Raw genomic sequence first — 15,373 nt, 5'->3', positions numbered from 1 at the left:
AAGTGGTAGGGGGATTATGTGTGGCTTCCTCCCTGGTAATTACGCTGGGGTTAGTCAGTTGTATCATGTGGCTGTGGGGCCCTGGGGTGAATGTCTGGTTAGAACTGTGTGGCTCGTTCACCTCCTGACCAGGCTGATTTACTCCTGCTGAGTTGTCAATGGTGGGGGGAGTGCGAGTCGCTTTTCCCCTGTTAGCCACTCTGGGGCTGTTCCTTCCCCTCTCAGTTATTTCTTTCAGTGTCTCGAAGGCCGTTTCAAAGTCATCGAGGTTGCCTTGCACCAATATTGTTCCGTTATCGTACATGTTGACAGTCGTGGTTGCACTGTCCGGGTCCCCTGGTTTCTTAATTTTCAGTTTGGACCCATTAGCGGTTCTTTCCTGCTTAACCCTGGTATAGTGTGATTTTATTGCTGTGATCCAAGCCGCTGACTGGTCTGAGTAAAAAATGAGATTACACTTTTTCCCAGTGCTGTACCAGTCAGCAAAAAGAGTTTCTGGTTTTTCTCTCAGCTGCTTCTGCTTGATCGATTTTTTAGCATTTTTTTTGGTGTTGGGGGGAATCTGGAAGAGGTTGCTCTCAGTGTGCCTCGTGAGCTGCTGTGGCTCCTCTGATTTGCTCATTTTTAGTATTTTTGAGGTAGAAATTATTGTTGACCTTAGAATAAGCTTTTCTGGGGCCCTGGGTTTGGTGTTGCCCTCTCCCTGCTCGCGACCTTTCCCGGTCCCCAGACTCGCTCGCTCTCCAGGCCCTCCCCAGGCCCCGTACTCACTGTCCTGGTCTGCGTCTGGGATTTGCTGATTCCCGGTGTCTCCCGGCTGCTCCCCTCCCCCTCAGAGGTCTCTGGGCCTCTGTCTTGGCCCGGCTCCTCGGGCCTTTCCCTGGCTTCAGGCTCCCTCCCCAGGGCTCATACTCACTGTCTGCATCTGGGAGCCGCTGCCTCACGGTGCCTTCGGGCTGCTCCCCTCTCCCTCAGAGGTCTCCAGGCCTCTGTCTCGGCCTGGCTCCTCGGGCCTTTCCCGGGCTTCTGGCTTAGTGTTGCGGCCGCCGCTCGGCTCTGTGTCCCGGCCGCCGCTCGGCTCTGTGTCCCGGCCGCCGCTCGGGCTCTGTGTCCCGGCCGCCGCTCCGGCTGTGTCCCGGCCGCCGCTCGGGCTCTGTGTCCCGGCCGCCGCTCCGGCTGTGTCCCGGCCACCGCTCGGGCTCTGTGTCCCGGCCGCCGCTCTGGCTGTGTCCCGGCCGCCGCTCGGGCTCCTCCTTGGTGCCTCGTTCTCCCGGTTTTTCCCCGGGTTTATTCCTTTCCTTCTTCTGTCCCTTTGCTTTGTTTCTTTTTGTCTTTGTTTCTTTCTGCTGTTTTCCTCGGGTTTTTTTTTTCTCTGTCGGCTCTTGTCTTTGGTGGTCTTTTTGGCGGTCTTTTCCTTCCTTACTTAATCTAAACTAACCTAAACTTAAACTTAAACTAAACTAAACTAACTTAACTAAAATTACATTTAACTTTTAAACCTTTTAAAACTTGAAATGAAACTTTTTTCCCCACTTTAAACACTAAAAACACTAAAATTTCAGCAACCCATCTTCAGCGTGCGTGTATCTTCCCCTCCCCCTCTCTCTCTGTACTACACTGTACTCTGTACTACACTCACTGTACTAAGTCCCCCTCTCTCTATCTCCCTCTGTTGGTGTCTCTCTGTACTACACTCACTGTCCCCCTCTCTCTATCTCCCTCTGTTGGTGTCTCTCTGTATCACTGTACTCAGTCACACCTCTCTCTATCTCCCTCTGCTGGTGTCTCTCTGTATCACTGTACTCAGTCACACCTCTCACTATCTCCCTCTGCTGGTGTCTCTCTGTATCACTGTACTCAGTCACACCTCTCACTATCTCCCTCTGCTGGTGTCTCTCTGTATCACTGTACCCAGTCACACCTCTCTCTATCTCCCTCTGCTGGTGTCTCTCTGTATCACTGTACTCATTCACACCGCTCTCTATCTCCCTCTGCTGGTGTCTCTCTGTATCACTCACTGTATTCAGTCACACCTCTCACTATCTCCCTCTGCTGGTGTCTCTCTGTATCACTCACTGTACTCAGTCACACCGCTCTCTATCTCCCTCTGTTGGTGTCTCTCTGTCACCATATTATAAAAATGATATAGAGGCACTGGAGAGGGTTGGAGAAGATTTACAAGGATGATACCAGAAATGCGAGGGTATATACATCAGGAAAGGATGAACAGGCTGGGTCTTTTTCCTCTTGCAAAAAGGGTGACCTAATAGAGGACTTTAAAATTATGAAAATTTTTGATAGAGTGGGTACAGAGAGAATGTTCCCACTTGTGAGGAAGAGCATAACTAGAGGCCATCACTATAAGATAATCACCAAGAAATCCAAAAGGGAATTCAGAAGAAACTTCTTCACCTAAAGAGTGGTGAGAATGTGGAACTTGCTACCACAGGGAGTGGTTGAAGCGAATAGTAGAGATGCATTTAAGGGGAGGCTAGACAAGCATATGAGGGAGAAGGCAATAGATAGTTATGCTGCTGGATTTAGATGAGGAAAGACGGGAGGAGGCTCGAGTGGAGCATAAATGGCGACATTGACTGGTTGGGCCGAATGGCCTGTTTCTGTGCCGTACATCCTATGTCATCCTATCTAACCTCTCTCTCTCTCCCTTCTGTTGGTGTCTCTCTCCACACAGTTGAGAAGGAACATTGGAAGCGTTAACAGGAACAGAAAAAAATACTAATTTCACTCCTGAAACAAAATCAAAATATGTTTTTTAGCTGACTAACGTTGTGTACATAAGATGGCTCGCAGACGGTGGCCAGAGGTTGCACTGAAATACAGCACTGTTGTATCTTCCTGTGCCAAGTAAAGAAACATTGTAAAATAGACAGACATAACGTGGTCATGACAAATGTAACATCAAAGTGTGTTCAATGATTCACCATCAGCCATTAAAACTGCAAGGCATTATATTTCACTCACCTCTCTTCACATGAGTAGAATGAACTTATATTCTGTGGCGTTTAGAAGAATGAGAGGTGATCTTATTGAAATGTGTAAAATTCTTGGAGGGCATCCCAGAGAAGATGCTGAGAGGATGTTTCCCCTGGCTGGAGAGTCTATAACTAGGGATCATAGTCTCAGGATAAGGGGTCAGCCATTTAGGACTGAGATGATAAGAAATTCCTTCACTCAGAGGGATGTGAATCTTTGGAATTCTCTACCTCAGAGGGCTGTGGATGCTGAGTCCATTGAGCATATTCAAGACTGGGATTGATAGTTTTTTGGATACGAAGGGAATCAAGGGATATGGGGATGGGGTGGGAAAGTGAAGTTGATGTGGAAGATCAGCCCTGATCTTATTGAATGGTGGAGCGGGCTGGAGGGGCCGAATGGCCTACTCCTGCTCCTATTTCTTATGTTCACTTGACAACGATAGCAATAATGAAAGCATGTGTGGCAAATATGGACAGATGGAGACAGGTAAGAGCAAGGAGTCCGGCTAAAGCTTCTCCTGTTGGGGGCGAGAGACACAAACACAGACACACACACACACTATATATAACAGTAATGGTTCCTGTTGAATCGTTTTGCAGTTTGCCTCCTAAACAACCCAAAATTCTGCTGTTGCAGTTTGCTGGGATTGACAGCTGAGCATTTATGCTTTGAGGTAACTTTATGTCAAGATTTGATGATGTCCTATTTATTTGGTCCTTTCACAAGGCTGACTAACCAAACGCTGCTGATTTTTTAAGGAACTAGCTTTCCAAAATACTACAGTCCTGAGTCATACACATTGATAATATATCACGATGGAGGCACTTTTCTACGCTGTCTACTTCTTAACTCTCGTTCCACCTGGTAAGTTTAAGATATTTAAAGTTTAATACATTAACGGGACAGAGGCAATGCAACTAAACTTCGGCAGGTTTCTACATTGTGTTTCTCAATGACAGAAAAATGCTTTTCCTCATACAAAATATATCTTCTTGTTTCTAATATGCACTGGTTAGTCCTCAGCTGGAGTATTGCGTACAATTCTGGGCACCACACATTAAGAAGTATCTGCAGAAGAGATTTACTAGAATGGTATCAGGGATGAGGGACTACAGTTACGTGGAGAGACTGGAGAAGGTGGGATTGTTCGCCTTAGAGCAGAGAACGTTTGGAGGCAAATCAATAGCTGTTTTCAAAATCCTGAAGGGTTTTGATAGAGTAAATAAGGAGAAACAGCTTCCAGTGGCAGAGGACACAGATTGAAGGTGATTGGCAAAAGAACCAGAGGGGAGATGAGGAAAACATTATTTTACACAGCGAGTTGTTGTGATCTGGAATGTGCTGCCCGAAAGGCCGGTGGGAGCAGATTCAATAATAACTTTCAAAAGGGAATTGAATAAATACTTGAAGAGTAAAAAAATGACAGGACTTTGGGGAAAGAGCAGGAGGACTGGGACTTATTGGATAGCTTTAGCAAAGAGCTGGCACAGACACAGTGGGCCGAATGGCCTCCTTCTGTGCTGTATTATTCTATGGTTCTCTGACTCTTGGTGCAAATTTGCACGTAAAAATTGTCACAGTATATTTTGAAAGTATAAAGTTTTAAGCCTTCAGAGTCAGTGATGGGGAGTCATGAGTTTAAATTTGTCAGTATGATGTTATGGAGAGAGGTTAGGAAACATTCTTGATATGCGATTATTGGAGCATGGGATATGTTGCCCCAGTGAGGAGCTGAAGGGAGAGAGCGGGGCAGTGGGATTAGTTTGGGATTGATCGAGGGTTACAGGGAGAGAGTGAGGCAGTGCGATTAGTTTGGGATTGATACAGGGCTATGGGGAGAGAGTGGGACAGTGCGATTAGTTTGGGATTGATACAGGGCTATGGGGAGAGAGTGGGGCAGTGGGATTAGTTTGGGATTGATACAGGGCTATGGAGAAAGAGTGGGGCAGTGGGGTTAGTTTGCAATTGATAGAGGGCTATGGGCTAAGAGCGGGGCAATGGGGTTAGTTTGGGATTGATACAGGGCTATGGGGATAGAGCGGGGCAGTGCGATTAGTTTGGGATTGATTGAGGGTTACAGGGAGAGAGCGGGGCAGTGGGATTAGTTTGAGATTGATCGAGGGTTACAGGGTGAGTGTGGGGCAGTGGGATTAGTTTGGGATTGACCGAGGGTTACAGGGCGAGAGTGGGACAGTGCGATTAGTTTGGGATTGATCGAGGGTTTATAGGCAGAGAGCAGGGCAGTGCGATTAGTTTGGGATTGATACAGGGCTATGGGGAGAGAGTGGGGCAGTGCGATTAGTTTGGGATTGATCGAGGGTTACAGGGAGAGAGCGGGGCTGTGCGATTAGTTTGGGATTGGTCGAGGGTTACACGGCTAGAGTGGGGCAGTACGATTAGTTTGGGATGGATACAGGGTATGGAGAAACAGCGGGGCAGTGGGGTTAGTTTGGGATTGATACAGGGCTATGGCAAAAGAGCGGGGCAATGGGGTTAGTATGGGATTGATACAGGGCTATGGGGAGAGAGTGGGGCAGTGGGATTAGTTTGTGATTGATACAGGGCTATGGGGAGAGAGCAGGGCAGTGGGATTAGTTTGGGGATTAAGACAGGGCTAGCGGGAGAGAGCGGGTCAGTGGGATTAGTTTGGGATTAACACAGGGCTATGGGGAGAGAGCGGGGCAGTGGGATTAGTTTGGGATTGATACAGGTCTATGGGGAGAGAGCAGGGCAGTGGGATTAGTTTGTGATTGATACAGGGCTATGGGGAGAGAGCGGGGCAGTGGGATTAGTTTGGGGATTAAGACAAGGCTAGCGGGAGAGAGTGGGTCAGTGGGATTAGTTTGGGATTGACACAGGGCTATGGAGAGAGAGCGGGGCAGTGGGATTAGTTTGGGATTGATACTGGGCTATGGGGAGAGAGCGGGGCAGTGGGATTAGTTTGGGATTGATGCAGGGCTATGGGAAGAGAGCGGGGCAGTGGGATTAGTTTGGGATTGATACTGGGCTATGGGTAGAGAATGGGGCAGTAGGGTTAGTTTGGGGATTGATACAGGGCTATGGGAGAGAGCGGGGCAGTGGGATTCGTTTGGGGATTAATACAGGGCTATGGGGAGAGTGCGGGGCTGTGGGATTAGTTTGGGATTGATACAAGGCTATGGGGAGAGAGCAGGGCAGTGGGATTAGTTTGGGATTGATACAGGGCTATGTGGAGAGAGCGGGGCAGTGAGATTAGTTTGGGATTGATACTGGGCTATGGTGAGAGAGCACGGCAGTGGGATTACTTTGGGATTGATACAGGGCTATGGGGAGAGAGCGGGGCAGTGGGATTAGTTTGAGATTGATACAGGGCTATGGGGAGAGTGCGGGGCAGAGGGATTAGTTTGGGGATTGATACAGGGCTATCGGGAGAGAGCGAGGCACTGGGAATAGTTTGGGATTGATACAGGGCTATGGGGGAGAGCGGGGCAGTGAGATTAGTTTGGGATTGATACTGGGCTATGGGGAGAGAGCGGGGCAGTGGGATTCGTTTGCGGATTGATACAGGGCTATGGGGAGAGAGCGGGGCAGTGGGATTAGTTTGGTGATTAATGCAGGGTGTAGGGGTCGCAAAATTTCCTCTAATTTTCCCTGAAGATTGAAAAGATTGGTCCACATCGTGGACGAAGAATTGGGTGATGTGACTTGTCTACAATGTTTTAAAATGTGCCTACAACCGCAAAAAGACTGCTCTGAGATGGAAAGAACCTGGACAACACAGGAGTCGAGGAATTCTGCGGAAAATATTCACCCACCTTGAGACAGTACATCTTAATAAAATCGTTCCCTGGATTTTGGGCAATCACAAAGGTTTTAAAATGGCCACAGAAAGCATTGGCCAAGAACCGTGGGGTTTGGAAAGCCTGTACAGCTTGTAATGTGTCTGTGTGAAAGACCTGTCAATCAAAACAGGGAGGTTCCCCTTTCTCTTCAGAGGCAGGGTTTGTTTATTGACTTAAGCAATTGCCCACTTGAGAATTGACCAAGACAATCGATTTGTAACTGCTATGTTTACACAGCATTCAAGGAGCACTCTCAGTCAATGAGACATTGAAACTACGGAACCAGATCTTGAATGGGAACCGTTTAAGCATTGAGTGTGTTTAAATTACCTGGCATTCTGGACAATAGGGCTGTTGCATTCTCTTTTGTTTTAGCCCAGGTGAACTCCGGATGTGGGCGGGATCATTCGGCCCCACAGTGCAGACACTAACCCAGTCCAACCACTTTGAGTTAGCCAATCACAGCTTTTCTCTTGTGAATTGGAACTTTTTAAGGGTGCGAATTTCCCAGACAGGCAAACAGCAGAGGGAGGAGGGGGCTTACAAGGTATATATGATAGCTCCTGAGAAGCTATCGCTCTCTCTTTTTACTTCCTCTCTCTCTCTCTCACTTCGCTGGACCACATGTGAGCAGAGTTTCTGACTCCTCAGCAAAGCAACCTAGTAAGGTGTTAGGGGATGGTAATTAAGGGGATATTGCTAAGATTGTTCAATGAACATTGTAGTTACTTACCCCTCGTTTTTACCATCTGTTTTCCACCATTTAAGCAATTTTACTGTAATTACTGTGCTGGTGTGGTATGGTTTAATATTTGATTATAGTTTCTTTACTTTAATAAAAGTTTGACTTTCTCACATCAAAACCACTTGTTCGTTTTAATATATCATCATTAATTATAAGTCCTCTTGTCAGAACTGGAAGGTGAGGTAGCAATTCGAAACCGCTGTTTGAAAATTGGTTTATTGGAAATTGGTCAGATTGCAGGCAAAGCTGCCTGACCAGGTAAATTACCTTAAATCAGTTAAAAGATGCCCCCCTTACAAGGGCTATGGGGAGAGAGTGGGGCTGTGGGATTAGTTTGGGATTGATACAGGGCTATGGGGAGAGAGCAGGGCAGTGGGATTAGTTTGGGATTGATACAGGGCTATGGGGAGAGAGTGGGGCTGTGGGATTAGTTTGGGATTGATACAGGGCTATGGGGAGAGCAGAGCAGTGAGATTAGTTTGGGATTGATACTGGGCTATGGTGAGCGAGCGGGGCAGTGAGATTAGTTTGAGAACTAATACAGGGCTATGGGGAGAGTGTGGGGCAGTAGGATAAGTTTGGGATTGATACAGGGCTATGGGGAGAGTGGGGCAGTGGGATTAGTTTGGGATTGATACAGGGCTATGGGGAGAGAGCAGGGCTGTGGGATTAGTTTGGGATTGATACAGGGTTATGGGGAGAGAGCAGGGCTGTGGCATTAGTTTGGGATTGATACAGGGCTATGGGGAGAGAGCAGGGCTGTGGGATTAGTTTGGGATTGATACAGGGCTATGGGGAGAGAGCAGGGCTGTGGGATTAGTTTGGGATTGATACAGGGTTATGGGGAGAGAGCAGGGCAGTGAGATTAGTTTGGGATTGATACTGGGCTATGGTGAGCGAGCGGGGCAGTGAGATTAGTTTGAGAACTAATACAGGGCTATGGGGAGAAAGTGGGGCAGTAGGATAAGTTTGGGATTGATACAGGGCTATGGGGAGAGTGGGGCAGTGGGATTAGTTTGGGATTGATACAGGGCTATGGGGAGAGAGCGGGGCAGTGGGATTAGTTTGGAATTGATACAGGGCTATGGGGAGTCAGCGGGGCAGTGGGATTAGTTTGGGATTGATACAGGGCTATGGGGAGAGAGCAGGGCTGTGGGATTAGTTTGGGATTGATACAGGGCTATGGGGAGAGAGCAGGGCTGTGGGATTAGTTTGGGATTGATACAGGGTTATGGGGAGAGAGCAGGGCAGTGAGATTAGTTTGGGATTGATACTGGGCTATGGTGAGCGAGCGGGGCAGTGAGATTAGTTTGAGAACTAATACAGGGCTATGGGGAGAAAGTGGGGCAGTAGGATAAGTTTGGGATTGATACAGGGCTATGGGGAGAGTGGGGCAGTGGGATTAGTTTGGGATTGACACGGCTATGGGGAGAGAGCGGGGCAGTGGGATTAGTTTGGAATTGATACAGGGCTATGGGGAGTCAGCGGGGCAGTGGGATTAGTTTGGGATTGATACAGGGCTATGGGGAGAGGGTGGGCAGTGGGATTAGTTTGGAGATTGATACAGGGCTATGGGGAGCGAGCAGGACAGTGGAATTAGTTTGGGATTGATACCGGGCTATGGGGAGAGAGTGGGGCAGTGGGATTAGTTTGGGATTGATACCGGGCTGTGGGGAGAGAGCGGGGCAGTGGGATTAGTTTGGGATTGGTCTCTGAAACAGCCGGCACAGGCTCATTGAGATGAATGGTATTCTGCCATACTGTAAATACGCTTTCATAACAAATTATACTAGGGGCAGCCAAAGCTGATAGTTCAAACAGTGCGTGTAAGGAGTAAAGGCAAAATTAGAGTGCTGCTGGTAACATCAGAAGTTGCTTAAGTAGCAAAATAGTTTGCCACTTAACAGCTGATTTAATAGCTAACTAAATGTGCAGAGATAAAAATGTCTGTGATTGGGCTCTTGTAATTCAAATAACACTGGGGGCAGTGAAAGTGTTTGGATTTATTTTCTGTTTCTCACTAGACAATGCTGGGGAACTGAATGTGGAGGAGTTTGCTACCGGCTACGTGGGACTGGAAGTGATACTCCCGTGTCAGTTACAAACGTCACAAGAAGATCTGAAAGTGATCCAGGTCACGTGGGCGAGGAAGACGGGTGGGAAGAAAACCCTGGCACTGTACAATCCAATTTATGGAATCAATTACCCGGAGCAACCTGAGCCTCGACGGCTTCACTTCAAAAATCCCTCTCGCCGCGATGCCACGCTGGTAATTAGGGATTTAAGGAGAACCGATGCCGGCGTCTACTGCTGTCAGTTCACCACATACCCCAGCGGAAGCATATCGGGTGAAGTTACCTTGGAAGTATTGGGTATGTGGAAGTCTTCATTGCATTTGGTGATGTGTGGCCTCACCTGAGCACACAGATTAGAACAGAGAAGGTTAAAGGGAGATTTAATAGAGGTGTTCAGAATGATGAAGGGTTTTGATAGAGGAGATAGGGAGAAACTGTTTCCACTGGCAGGAGGGTCGGTAACCAGAGGACACAGAGTTAAGAGAATTGGCAAAAGAACCAGAGGGGAGATGAGGAGAATTTTTACGCAGCGAGTTGTTGTGATCTGGAACGCGCTGCCTGAAAGGGCGCTGGAAGCAGGTTCAATAGTAGCTTTCAAAAGGGATTTGAATAAATACTTAAAAAAAAAATTGTTTATGGGATCAGCGCATCACCGGCAAGGCCAGCATTTATTGCCCATCCCTAATTGTCCTTGAGAAGGTGGTGGTGAGCCGCCTTCTTGAACCGCTGCAGTCCGTGTGGTGAAGGTGCTCCCACAGTGCTGTTAGGGAGGGAGTTCCAGGATTTTGACCCAGCGACGATATACTTCTAAGTCAGGATGGTGTGTGGTTTGGAGGGTAACGGTGTTCCCATGTGCCTGCTGCCCTTGTCCTTCAAGGTGGGAGAGGTCGTGGGTTTGGGAGGTGTTGCCGAAGAAGCCTTGGCGAGTTGCTGCAGTGCATCTTGTAGATGGTACACACTGTAGCCACGGTGCGCCGGTGGTGGAGGGAGTGAGTGTTTAAGGTGGTGGATGGGGTGCCAATCAAGCGGGCTGCTTTGTCTTGGATGGTGTCGAGCTTCTTGAGTGTTGTTGGAGCTGCACTCACCCAGACAAGTGGAGAGTTCGGGACATTGGCTGAAAGGTATGATTTTGTGAGTATGACTGTCAGGCTGTGGGACAGCTCTCCCAATTTTGGCACAAGTCCCCAGATGTTGGTGAGGAGGACTTTGCAGGGTCGACTGGGCTGGGTGTGCCGTTGCCATGTCCGTAGCCGGTGCTGAGGTTGATGCCGGGTGGTCCATGCGGTTTCATTTTATTATTTTGTTTTATAGCGGTTTGTTACAGCTGAGTGACATGCTAGGCCATTTCAGAGTCAACCACATTGCTGTGGGTCTGGAGTCACATATCAGCCAGACCAGGTAAGGACGGCAGATTTCCTTCCCTAAAGGGCATTAGTGAACCAGATGGGTTTTTACGACAATCCAATAGTTTCACGGTCACCATTACTGATACTAGCTTTTTATTCCAGATTTATTTAATGAACTGAATTTAAATTCACGAGCTGCCGTGGTGGGATTTGAACTCACGTTTCATGAGATCGTTAGCCCAGGCCTCTGGATTACTAGCCCAGTGACATTACCACTACGCTACCATTTCTTTGCAAAGGCAACCAATTGCAAGGCTATGGAGAAGGAACAGGGGGAGCGGGACTAATTGGACAGCCCTACCAAAGAGCTGGCACAGGCACGAGGGGCCGAATGGCCTCCTCCTGTGCTGTGAGATTCTCTGATTCAATAATTAGATCCATTTTAACGGGATAAATTCACTGGGCTAATTTTACCCTGTGTCGCACACTCGCGTATCGTGCCTGGCACAGTCGCTCCTGATTTATTCAGGCAGGTTGACGACTCTGACAGAGTAGGAAAAATTTTGGATAAATTGGAGCCACGGCTGATTTTCTCCCGTGTACAGAGACCTACAAATTAAGGACAACCAAAAACAATAGGAATTGCAGGAAAACCTGTTTTACTAAAAGGGTGGTGAGTATGTGGAGCAGGCTATTGGCTCGGGTGGTGGAATAAGACACCTTAATGGGTTTTAAGAAGGAACCAGGCAGGTTCTTGGCAACACATGGGGTCCAGGGTCATGCATCAATGGGATACTGTGGATAGGTGGACTAGATGGGCCGAAGGTCTTCTCCTACCTGAAACATTTACTATGACTATACCCCCATGTTACTTTTATTGGTTAAAACGACCCCAACAAAGTTATCAAAGAAATGCAGGGAAAAAGAGGCATTGGGCAGTAATCACTTGAATATTGGCAGGGTTGGTAGCATTTGGCAGGCTTGGCAGGGTTGGTAGCGCTTGGCAGGCTTGGCAGGGTTGGTAGGGCTTGGCAGGGTTGGTAGGGTTGGCAGGGTTGGTAGGGTTGGCAGGGTTGGTAGGGTTGGCAGGGTTGGTAGGGTTGGCAGGGTTGGTAGGGTTGGCAGGGTTGGCAGGGCTTGGCAGGGTTGGTAGGGCTTGGCAGGGTTGGTAGAGCTTGGCAGGGTTGGTAGGGCTTGGCAGGGTTGGTAGAGCTTGGCAGGGTTGGTAGGGTTGGCAGGGCTTGGCAGGGCTTGGCAGGGTTGGTAGGGCTTGGCAGGGTTGGCAGGGTTTGGCAGGGTTGGCAGGGCTTGGCAGGGCTTGGTAGGGCTTGGCAGGGTTGGCAGGGCTTGGCAGGGCTTGTGCCTCTGAGTCTCATTCCTGGGATCAGAGAGCTATCTTATGAGGAGAGTAGAGTGGGCCTATATTCTCTGGAGTTCAGAAGAATGAGAGGTGACCTCATTGAAACGTATAAAATTCTTTGAGGGCTTGACTGGGTAGATCCTGAGAGGCTGATTACCCTGGCTGGAGAGTCGAGAATCAGGGGTCACAGTCTCGGGACAAGGGGTCGGCCATTTAGGACTGAGATGAGGAGGAATTTCTTCACTCAGAGGGCGGTGAATCTTTGGGATTCTCTACCCCAGAGGGCTGTGGATGCTCAGTCATTGAGTATATTCAAGGCTGAGATCGATAGATTTGTGGGCACCCAGGGAATCAAGGGATGTGGAGATAGGGCGGGAAAGTGGAGTTGCCGTACAAGAGCATCCATGATCTTATTAAATGGTGGAGCAGACTCGAGGGGCCCTATGGCTTACAACTGTTCCTAATTCTTATAAGTCCACACCAAACTATAGGTGGATACACCAGAACAGTACTGAAGGAGTTCTGCATTTTGTAGTGGGGGAGGGGATTCGATCCAGAGGATGTGAAGTTTACCTGAAAGATCATCTTGCTGCTCTGCAGTTCAAGTTAAAGACCCACCTGGGAGCTGAAATCCAATAAGCTGCGAAACTCGGCAGCGGGGTGACGATTATGCTAGGGGCTGAGGTTCTGCTCCCACGCGCTGGCGGGACAGAGGGAGCTAAAACCTGGGCTCGGCCTCTGCGCCGGGATTTGGCTTGATCCAGGTTTTCTAAAGGGCCTGTGCTCTGGGTGCGGGGGCCCTGTGGTCATTCCAACGGGGGCATTTTCTCGCTGCCCAATGTATTCCAATTCATTGGCGGCCCTCATCCAGGCCTTTGTTACCTCAAGACGTGACTGTTCCAATGCTCTGCTGGCTCGCCTCCCATCTTACACCCGACATAAACTTAATCTCATCCAACTCTCTGCTGCCTGTATTCTCACTCGCACCAAGACCCCTTCACCCATCACCCTTGTGCTCCCTGACCCGCATTGGCACCCAGTCTAGCAACACCGTGGGGGAAAAATTCGGTTGCTTTGCGCCTCTTAGGGGGCTAATGGGGCCCAAAGCAACTAGCGCCCGGGCGCGGAACAGCGGGAGGTTAGCGGCAGTGGTAACCATTAGCGCCCCGCAGTGCTGCGCCGCCGGCGATGACATCATCAGCGTGCGTAGCGCCCCGCTCGTGCCCCAGCAGTGATCTTCGGTAGCGCCCCTGACTTACCGCCAGACGCTATGTCCGACGGGGTCAGGGGGGGCCTACCTGCGGCCGGGGCCACGCTATTTAATGGCGAGGTGCCGGGCGGCCATATTTGTTGCTGGTCGCCTGCCAGCACCTGCCTCCGCTGCCGTCCCCGGCCTCCTGACCCGCCCCACTCCCCCGCGGAGTGCCGACTGCGCTCCCCGGCCTCCTGACCCGCCCCACTCCCCCGCGGAGTGCCGACTGCGCTCCCCGGCCTCCTGACCCGCCCCACTCCCCCGCGGAGTGCCGACTGCGCTCCCCGGCCTCCTGACCCGCCCCACTCCCCCGCGGAGTGCCGACTGCGCTCCCCGGCCTCCTGACCCGCCCCACTCCCCCGCGGAGTGCCGACTGCGCTCCCCGGCCTCCTGACCCGCCCCACTCCCCCGCGGAGTGCCGACTGCACTCTATGAGCTCGGCACTTCTCTTGCGTACCGGGCTCTTTTGCCGGCACTCCGATCTCCGGTGGCTCAGCTGGGCCGTGGGTCGCGCTGCGCAACGCCCCTCCCCTTTAAGAAGGGGAGGAAGGCCTGGGATACCACGGTGTGGCGCTGCGGCATGTCGCGCCGCGATATTCCCTCGCAGCTCCCCAAGAGGGAGGCAGGGCACTTCCAGTAGCGCCCGCTTCCCTCTTGGGGCATAACCGCTCAATTTCGGCCGTGGGGGCGCTAATTTTTCTGGGAGTAGCGCCCTGGCGAAGTTAGCGCTCCCAAGGGGGCGTGACTCAATTTTTCCCCCCTTGATTTTAAAATTCTCACCCTTGTTTTCAGATCTCTCCATGGCCTCGCCCCCTCCCTATCTCTAACCTCCTCCGGCCCTACAACCCTCCCAGATCTCTGCGCACCTCCAATTCTGGCCTCTTGCGGATCCCCGAGTCTCCTGCCCTACCATTGGCGGCTGTGCCTTCAGATGCCCAGGCCCTAAGCTCTGGAATTCCCTGCCTAACCCTCTCCACCTCACCACATCTCATTCCTCCTTTAAGATGCTCCTTAAAACCTACCTCTTTGACCAAGCTTTTTGTCACCTGCCCTAATATCTCCTTACGTGATCTGTGTCAGATTTTGTTTGATAATCGCTCCTGTGAAGTGCGTCTTGGGACATTTTACTATGTTAAAGGTGCTATATAAATGTAAGTTGCTGTTGTTGTTGCCATTGGCCTGAGGCTGATGAGTGACCATTTTACACTCTGTAACAGTGCTCACCCCTACAGAAACAAAATTACAGGAAGGACTGTCGTTTTGAAACTCTTCACTGTGACTTTTTGATGACACTATTCCTCTTTTGTGTTGGGTTTTAGTTCCTTTCAGTTCCATGAATGGTATTTTCGTTGGACAGGATCAATTTGGTCACTTTGGTTTTATTTCCAGCTTCAGCCATGGGTCAGTGGTAGCATTCTCCCCTCTGAATCAGTGCCGGTACTGAGGGAGCGCTGCTCTGTCAGAGGGGCAGTACGGAGGGAGCGCTGCACTGTCGGAGGAGCAGTACTGAGGGAGCGCTGCACTGTCAGAGGGGCAGTATTGAGGGAGCGCTGCACTGTCAGAGGGGCAGTACTGAGGGAGCGCTGCACTGTCGGAGGGGCAGTACTGAGGGAGCGCTGCACTGTCGGAGGGGCAGTACTGAGGGAGCGCTGCACTGTCGGAGGAGCAGTACGGAGGGAGCGCTGCACTGTCGGAGGAGCAGTACTGAGGGAGCGCTGCACTGTCGGAGGGGCAGTACTGAGGGAGCGCTGCACTGTCAGAGGGGCAGTACTGAGGG

The 15,373-nt window shown here is 50.3% G+C and overlaps 1 protein-coding gene across 2 annotated transcripts in view; it reads left to right on the top strand.

The window, feature by feature from the left end:
* Positions 1 to 3,715: 3,715 nt before the first annotated feature.
* LOC147109878 (nectin-1-like) overlaps positions 3,716 to 15,373 on the top strand; it is an 18,317-nt gene continuing 6,659 nt past the window's right edge. The window contains exons 1-2 of one of the 2 annotated variants that reach the window (XM_086003908.1): positions 3,716 to 3,861; positions 9,588 to 9,935. In XM_086003908.1, coding sequence (XP_085860034.1) covers positions 3,813 to 3,861; positions 9,588 to 9,935 — 397 coding nt within the window. In that variant the 5' untranslated portion in view covers positions 3,716 to 3,812. The remainder of the gene's footprint in view (positions 3,862 to 9,587; positions 9,936 to 15,373) is intronic. The other variant, XM_086003907.1, reaches the window with a different exon arrangement.

This window comes from Somniosus microcephalus, chromosome 12, assembly GCF_052327205.1.
Source record: "Somniosus microcephalus isolate GS21.2 chromosome 12, FLI_Smic_1.0, whole genome shotgun sequence".
Taxonomy (NCBI): Eukaryota; Metazoa; Chordata; class Chondrichthyes; order Squaliformes; family Somniosidae; genus Somniosus; species Somniosus microcephalus.
Note: the sequence above shows the minus strand (reverse complement) of the source record. Positions and strands in the feature narration are given on the sequence as shown.